Source organism: Fonticula alba (assembly GCF_000388065.1).
Source record: "Fonticula alba strain ATCC 38817 unplaced genomic scaffold supercont2.6, whole genome shotgun sequence".
Lineage (NCBI taxonomy): Eukaryota > Rotosphaerida > Fonticulaceae > Fonticula > Fonticula alba.
Window position 1 is genome coordinate 1,279,292 of NW_009242976.1, and position 7,553 is coordinate 1,286,844.

The 7,553-nt window shown below is 67.0% G+C and overlaps 2 protein-coding genes across 2 annotated transcripts; both read right to left on the reverse strand.

Moving 5' to 3' along the window:
- Nucleotides 1-1,160: 1,160 nt before the first annotated feature.
- H696_03946 (hypothetical protein) lies at nt 1,161-3,303 on the reverse strand. The gene is made up of 5 exons (XM_009497815.1): nt 3,004-3,303; nt 2,811-2,861; nt 2,474-2,638; nt 2,200-2,293; nt 1,161-2,055 (listed from the first exon to the last, which is right to left on the reverse strand). The coding sequence occupies exons 1-5, from the start codon at nt 3,092-3,094 to the stop codon at nt 1,719-1,721; spliced, it is 738 nt and encodes a 245-aa protein (XP_009496090.1). The 5' UTR covers nt 3,095-3,303; the 3' UTR covers nt 1,161-1,718.
- Nucleotides 3,304-5,121: 1,818 nt separating this feature from the next.
- H696_03947 (ER lumen protein retaining receptor) lies at nt 5,122-6,688 on the reverse strand. The gene is made up of 5 exons (XM_009497816.1): nt 6,605-6,688; nt 6,151-6,476; nt 5,886-6,000; nt 5,408-5,673; nt 5,122-5,212 (listed from the first exon to the last, which is right to left on the reverse strand). Exons 2-5 carry the CDS (start codon nt 6,384-6,386, stop codon nt 5,176-5,178), a joined length of 654 nt encoding a protein of 217 aa, XP_009496091.1. The 5' UTR covers nt 6,387-6,476; nt 6,605-6,688; the 3' UTR covers nt 5,122-5,175.
- Between the last annotated feature and the right edge of the window lie 865 nt (nt 6,689-7,553).

Consider the following 7,553-nt stretch of genomic DNA (forward strand, 5'->3'; position numbering starts at 1 on the left):
CCCCGCCGCTCGGGGAGGCGCTTTCGCGAATACCCAGCAATGCTACCGGGAAAGAGGCCCGGCCCAGGCGGTCAGTCGGTGCCAGCCGCCACACGTGCAGAGGCGCCCCCCCTCCCCGGTCTGGGAATGGCAACCGCCATACCGCCCCCCTCCCCCCCCCGGGCAACCGTGCGTTTATCCCTCCCACACACTGCACACCACCAACCCGTGTGCCGCGGCGATCAACCTTGCGCTATCCTGCGCCGCAGCACACAAGCCTCGGCACGGCGGCGCACGCCGGAGTACGGGGGAGTGCGGCCTGCGTTCTCTTGCCCCCGGGCTTGGGCCGGCGCGTCTTGCCCGCCCGCCCGTTGCCCCCAAGCGGCGCAGGAATGAGTAGCACTAACCCCACCACTGGCCCTACCCGGCTCCCACATGCTCTCCTACGTCTCCCCCCCCCCCCCCGACGTCGCCCACGGTTCTCACCAGCCGGGGCGGAATAGAAACTCGGGCCCTCCAGGGGCCCCCTACTCCGAGGGCCGATCGATGCGTTGGTATCCTGGCCCCCAAGGGGTGCCACTGTTTCATAGGGCCACTGTCGGGGCGTGATGTGTTTCAGTTACGCATAGGTCCTCGCGTGATGGCGGGGGCATCGCATGATTATGCCCCGGCGCCTCGGGGCGAGGGCCGGCTCGCTCGCGCGGCCACAGGCCGAACAGGTGCTCGTCGGGCAATGATCGGCCCCCGGGCGCGAGGGAGAAGCCGGGATCAAGAAGGGGCAGGAAATGAGCCAGACCCAAAAGACCAGCTGGCCACCAAGAACACACACGCGGACCAGGAGGCGGGAAAGGCAGCGCTGGAGGGGGGGGGGGGGGGGCAAGGGTTGCTCGCCACGGGCTGTTTGCTTCTGCCAGAACCGAGTGTGCCTCCAGCCGGGCGAGGGGGGTGGGGACCCTGAGGAGAGCGCCATTCCGCTCGTCGGCATGTTTGTACAAGGCCCTCCCCCCACGCGCCTCTGGGGGATATGCGCACATCCGAACGTGTGTGCCTGTGTGGTGCATGTCTGCAGAGGCATCGCCTCTTTTCGCCGGGGGGGAATTTCACATGCATCGAGGGCGCACAAAAAAAAGACCCCGCCACATGTTGCACAGAAAGGAAGGGCAAGAGAAAAGGGAAAGAGAGAGAGAGAGAGGTGTGTATTTTTCCCCGGGGGAACGGCATGTGTAGACAGACGGACGCAAATACTTGCGTCGGGATGATGGGGAGGGGGGGGGGGGGGCCGCACCGCGCACGCGAGCAGACTACACGCGTACATCGGAGGTGCGAGGCGCCGCGTGTGAGCGCCGGCCTCCCCCCCGCTGACGGTTGGTGGAGGGGGTGGAGAGGCGCGGCAAGCAACACACGCATGGGGGAGGGGGGACAAAGGTGGCACATGCTCGCTCGCGGAGCGACCACCCTTTTGTTGAGGGGAGAGGCGCGAAGAAGGGGAAGGACACCGCCGCCCCCTCCTCGCTGCTGGCCCCCTGCTTCTGAAGCTCCAGCCCTCGGTGCAATGACAGGAGGGGGAGGGGCCGCGAGGAGAGCAAGGAGAGCGAGAGAGGGGGAAAGAGCGGCGGCGTGCCGTGCGCTCTACAAGGCCTCGGCCCCGGTCCCCGGCCCGTATCCCGCCGGGATCACTCTCAAGCGCGCGTTCGCGCACACCCGCGGCAGATGGGGGGGGGCGTCATGGAAACGCGCATTTAGGCCTTGCCGGACAGGGCCTCGGCGGCCTGGTCGACGAAGGGGCGGACGTAGGCGACGGCCTGGTCGACGACGGGCTTGGCCGCGGTGATGACCTTGGAAGCCAGAGGGCGGGAGTGGGTGGCGATGGCGGTGGCCGCAACATCGACGTAGGTGACGACAGTCGAGTTGAGGGTGGCGATGAGGTTCTGAGTGCAGCTCGGGGAGATGGACATGGCGAACAGCAGGAAGAGGCAAGCGTTGCCCATCATGTAGGAGAAGCCGCGGATGGCGAAGATGTTCATGCCGTAGCTGATCCAGTGGGAGACGCGGAGGAGGATGAACAGAACCAGGAGGCTATTGGGGGGCATATGCATGTGTAGGGGGGAGGGACGAGGGGGGGGGGAGTGAGTATGGAAATGCGTGTGCGTGTGCGTGTGCGTGTATGTATCTGTGCAGGGGTCTAGACGCATGGCCCGAGGATTGGCGAGGGGGGCGTACGTGTTGCGGACGTGGGCATCAACACCGGCGAGGCCGCTGGCGACAATGGCAGCAGTCAGAGCGGGGAGAGCCTCGAGGGCGTTCTCGTGGGCGGCTGCGTGTGCGTGTGTGACACCGGGGCGGGAGAGAGAGAGAGAGAGGAAGAAAGAATGACAGACGAATGAAGACAAGACACACGCGAGTGGGCGAAAGGAGGGGGGACCAGCCATGTCAGTGTGATGGCAGGGGCGCGGCGAGGAGGGGCTGAGGGAGACAGGGAAGCAACAATACGCACACTGCAGGCGGAAGGCCACGGTGTTATGCTTGAGCTTGATGGCGCGGGGGGCGCTGCTGCTGATGGGCTGGTTGCAGAGGAAGGTGAAAATCTTGCAAGAAAGGAAGGTGGCCAGAGTCAGGCCCCAGGCAAGGCCGAGGACCAGAATGGGGATGGTCTCCTCCTCTGTGGGGAGGGAGGGGACGGGAGGGAGGGGACGGGAGGGAGAGGACGGGAGGGGCAGCGGCGGCAGCAGCGAAAGGACGAGCGGGTGGTGAGTATCATCTGCAGAAGGGGGGGGGGGGGGCGCGCGCGCGGAAAAGCGGCCAGCGTGAGCGTGGGGCAGTGGGGCGCGTACTGATGTGGAAGGTAGACAGGAGGCAGGGGATCACATGGAGGGCGATGAAGTCTGGGAGCCGGAGGCAGAGCAAGGAGCGCGCGGTCGAGGTCAGCAAGTGCAAGGCGCAGACGAAGGAACAGGGCAAGGCGAGGGCGCGGTCAGGCGCGTTCATGAGGCGGAGGGGAGGAGCGCGTGCGCGTGAGACACGTACTCTGGCGAACGATATAGACCACCAGCGAGAGAGAGGTGAGCATGAAGCCCGAGAAGAAGGTGACGAAGGCGAGGGCGGAGAAGAGACCCATGGCGGCGCTGCGACTATCCGACAAGTCGATGCGATCGGGCGGGGGGACCGAACGAAAGGAGGCGAGAGGAGAGACGAGGGGAGGGACTTGGGGGCCGTGCCCCGGGGGTCGGGCTGAGCCCTGAAAAAGGCCGCCCCCGGCCCCGGGCCAGGCACTCGGCCGGCGGGGAGTGCCCCCCCCCTGGGCGACACGGTCGCCCCGGGCGCCGGGAGGGGGGGGGGGGGGGGGCGCTCGTAGGGCCCCCTCTCCCCCCGCCCCGGCGGCTCCCGGGCCTGGGTATCTCTCTCCCCATACCTGAGAAGAAGGGCCCTTCGCCTTGCTCCCCCGCCCCCGCCCCCGGCCCCCGCCCCACCCCGGGACGCACACGCGCGCGCGCCCCTCCGGGTGGCGACCGGTAATAGGCTGCTCGGGAAATAATGCACCAGTTCACTGGAGGAGGGGCAGGGAGAACTCATCACTCCGCGGCAGGGGGAGAGAGAGAGAGAGAGAGGCAGAGAGGCAGCGAGGGCCCGGAGGGCCGAAGTTCGCTAGTCCCCGCGGGGGCGGCTCGAGGTACGGGGGTGGGGTGCCTGGCGCCTCCAGCACGCCTGGGCACGTACGTACGCACACACACACACACGGAGTGGGGGGGGGGGGGGGCCGCCAGAGGGAACCACGCCCCGGGGGAGGGCGAGCCGCGGCGTGAGCTGACTCAGCCGGCCCGACCGCGGGGGGGGGGGGCTCGGGCGAGGGTGGGCGGAGACTAGGGCCATGTTTCCCTGCTTTCCGGGGTCCAGGCAGACGTGCGGAGGTGGCGCCCGCGCCGGGCCGGGCCCCCGACTCCGGCGGGTGCCCGAGCCTTCGAGCACACACACACACACTCCCAGAGCGGGTCATCTGCGCTGGCGGCGCTCTCCCAGACCCGAGCCAGTTTCTTGACTGAACACGGGGGGCGACGCGGGCGGGGGGGCGACGGGCGAAGGCGGGGGTCCCAGAACAGCGGGCAAGAGATCAGTCCCCTCCGCCCCCCTCCCCCGGCCTGTTCTCCCGCGTTTGCGAGTCTCCCCTGCGCGAAACTCTCTCGTCACGAATATGTACGGTCCAGCTTCAAGGGGGCTGGCTCGCCGGACAAATATAAAAGTATCTGGTGGCCGTTATTTATTCCTGTTTATTTCATGACCGGGAGAGCGGGGGGGGGGGGGGGGGGGGGCCTGGGGGGGGAGGACCACCGCAGACACATGCGCCCCGCCTGTGCATGCGTGCAGGCTCAGACTCATGGACCCGACTCATCCAAGGCCGTCCGGCGGCTCGAAGCTGCTGGAAGGTCCGGCCCGAACGCCGATGCCGACATGTCTCGCCCACTTTCGCGTGCATGTACATGTGTGCACATGTGTGTGTGTGTGTGTGTGTGAATAATGTGTGCGCTCCCGCATGCATGCCGAAGCCAGCCCCCTCCGCCGGGGAACCTGTCAAACACCGGAGCGCCGGCGGACGCCCGGCCGGCTCGGCGCGCGGCCGAGCGAGGTGCGGCGCGGGCAGGCGTCCTCCGGGCGTGCTCTGTCGCGTAGACACACACAGCTGGCTAGCATGCCCCCCCCCCCCCCCCATGCCCGCCCCGATTGGTGGCTGATGTGCCCGTTGCGCGTCTGGGCCTGCGCCCGGGGAAAGGCGTGCACAGGCCGGCCGCTTTCATGCGAGACGCCCCGAGGGGCGAACAGGATCGCACGTGATCCCCGGATCATACCGACGGCCGAGAAGACTAGACGCCGGGCAGGGGGAGGGGGGAATGGGGGCGAAGAGGACAGAACAAAGGCCCGAGGAGCTAGCATGTATTTGCAGGGAGAGGGGGGGGGGGGGGGGGCCCCGGTGCTGGGCCGCCCGCGGGTGTGCTTTTCCTCTCACAATCTACTTCTCCGCTGCCTGTGGACACTCTCTCCTTGCCCTCTCTTCGGCCGGCCGCAGGCACGATCTTGACTTGGCCACACACACACACACACACACGGAGGGATAGCACACGCGCACGCATAGACACAGACACACGCAAGAGAGGGACAATATCGGCGACGGTGTTGGGGGGCAGGGGTACAAGGAGGTTTCCAGCCTCAGTTGGGCAGGGCAAAGCGCTTGCCCTTGAGCACACTGGGGGGGGGGAGGGGCGAGGAGGAAGGAGAGGTCCCCAGTCACAGGGCCCAGCATGCACAGAGGCGCCCGGGCGGATGGTTCGGTTGAGGGTCAGGTCGGAAGTCAGTTCGTGTGTGCGAAGAAAAAGCGAGGCCCTATGGCCACTGGCGCCAGGATGTGAGCACATGCGTGCGCGCGAGCGAGCAAACGCACCGCGTGACGTAGATGTAGAAGAAGTCCGCATACAGGACGGTTTGAATGAGCCCGGCGCAGGTGGCGATCGGGTCCCAGTACCCCTCGGACATGTAGCGCACCAGCCAGTTGACCAAATACAGAGCGCGATAGGCTCCGAGCGCGCAGAGGTAGTGCGGGGTGATGGTGGCAATGGCCTCCGGGGTGGAGGAGGTGATGCGCTGGAGCTGGAACAGCTGGGGCAGGATGGCCACCGACTCGAGATAGATACTGAAGGTCCAGAGAATCTAGTTTGGACCGGGGAAGGCGAGGAGGCGGGCGGGCGGGCGAGTGTGTACGTATGCATATACATATATATATATGTATGCATGTTGAAAGGGAGGGGGGCAGATAGAAGGATGGGGAGACACCAAGCGCCAAGGGTCAGCATGGGGTTTCTCTTGCGCCCCGAGAGCGCCGGCATGTGCACGGTGGCAAGTAGCGCCCTCCGGCTGCGCACCTCCGATAGAGAGAACTCGTAGTTGAAGATGAGTGCAAGGACGGCCGACGGCACGAGGGCCATCAGCACCGGGAAGTAGTCCAACTCGCGGTCATACGTGGCCTTGTGCTTGCGGCTGTGGTTACACATGGAAGCGGGTCAGTCACCGACATGGGGCACAGGCCCGAGGCGGAGGGAGTGGCAGGCAGAGGGGGGGGCACGGGTGCCTGCGCGAGCGCGGGCCACCCCGGCAAACCGGTCGGCGATCGACCGCCACAAAGCGCACCCGATCAGGTAGCACGTCCATCCGGTCAGTGCGATGAAGGTGACCTTCATGACCGTGTTGTAGACACTGATGAACCGCCAAAACAGGTCCAGGTACCGGCAGCTGTATGTCAGCAGGAAGAGCAGCTGGCTCTTCAGCGACAGGCCAGCCACCGACTTGGACTTGACGATCTTCAGAATCAGCAAGCATATCGCCAGCAAGTGGGCCATATCGGCCAGCAGTCGGAAGATGTTCATCTTGCAATGCACGCGAGGAGGGCGAGGCGCGGCGAGAAAGAGGCAAGCAGAGGGGCAAGCGCTTTGAAGAGGATGGGGCCGTCCTCACCGCTGGGATTGGCCGAGGGAAGAGGCGACGCGCTGGAAGTGAGTCGGCGAGCTGGGAAAGGAGAGAGGGTGGATGGGTGGATGAATGGATGGATGTGTGTGTGTGTGTGTGCGGAGAGGGAGGGGGGTACAGGGGGGCTTGGGCGCGCGGTGGGCAGGACGAAAGACAGGAGCAGTGAGTGGAGGGCTGTGGGGTCGGGTGGCCGGCGCTCGCGGCCTTGGGGGCCGCCCACGCGCGCTTCAATGTGCCTCGCCGATTGGGGCATCTCGGGCTGGGGACCTCCCGGCAAGGGGCCGAAGGACGCCGGCGCGCGGGGATCCGCGCCTCGTCCGGGGCGGGGTCCATGGAGAGTCGGCAAGGGAGCTCTCCGCCTCCTCCTCCATTGCTCCCGCTGCCCCCCTGGGCTTGGGGGACGGCAGCTTCCTCTGCCCAATGTACGGGGACGGTAGCATCTAGTTAAGGGGTGGTGTCAGCGGAGAGAAAGGGGGCACTTCGCCGCCATTCCGGCGGCTGCTGCTGCCGGGCTCTGGGCGGGGGATCGGCCGCCCGCTCCGCCCGTAGCCCGTCACCGGGCACGCATCGCCCGCGGTCCTGGGGGGAAGGGGGGGGGGGGGGACACCATCCGTCTGGGCAGGAGAGTAGAAGCCTGCGCCTCGTCCGGAGAAAATCGCGAGCCCCGCCAAGGCGGAAGTTAGCTTCCCACTCTCGCGCGCAGCCCGCGAGAGGGTTGTGCCAAGAGGAGAAACTGACAAAGCACGCGAACGGACCAGAGAGCCCATCGAGGGGTCGCCCGCACGAGAATGCCAGCCCGGGAAGGGTCCCGGGAAATGTCCCCCCCACCCCCCACCCCCCGGCCCTGTGTCCTCCCAGCCAGGAGTTGGCCCCGTCCAGGGAGGGCGGCGATCTGGCGCCGGTGACAAAATGCCCCGGCGACGTTCTCACAGGCCGCCATAGGTTGGCACTCACCAAGCGGTGGCACTTGGTCCTCTGTGCTCGCACGGCCCTTCTGATAGATCGCTCCCGAGCCCTCGGTTGTTCTCCTGTGGGCCCGGCCCGCCGAGAGAGGGGGGGGGGGGGGG

What these genes read in the sequence shown, in the direction of transcription:
- H696_03947 (XM_009497816.1), bottom strand. Translation starts at nt 6,386, where the DNA reads ATGAACATCTTCCGACTGCTGGCCGATATGGCCCACTTGCTGGCGATA. An exon ending in TGGACGTGCTACCTGATCGG is followed by an intron (nt 6,001 to 6,150) that starts GTGCGCTTTGTG and finishes GTGTAACCACAG; the next exon opens with CCGCAAGCACAAGGCCACGT. An exon ending in ACGAGTTCTCTCTATCGGAG is followed by an intron (nt 5,674 to 5,885) that starts GTGCGCAGCCGG and finishes GGTCCAAACTAG; the next exon opens with ATTCTCTGGACCTTCAGTAT.
- H696_03946 (XM_009497815.1), bottom strand. Translation starts at nt 3,094, where the DNA reads ATGGGTCTCTTCTCCGCCCTCGCCTTCGTCACCTTCTTCTCGGGCTTC. An exon ending in CGTGGCCTTCCGCCTGCAGT is followed by an intron (nt 2,294 to 2,473) that starts GTGCGTATTGTT and finishes ACGCACACGCAG; the next exon opens with CCGCCCACGAGAACGCCCTC. An exon ending in GATGCCCACGTCCGCAACAC is followed by an intron (nt 2,056 to 2,199) that starts GTACGCCCCCCT and finishes GCCCCCCAATAG; the next exon opens with CCTCCTGGTTCTGTTCATCC.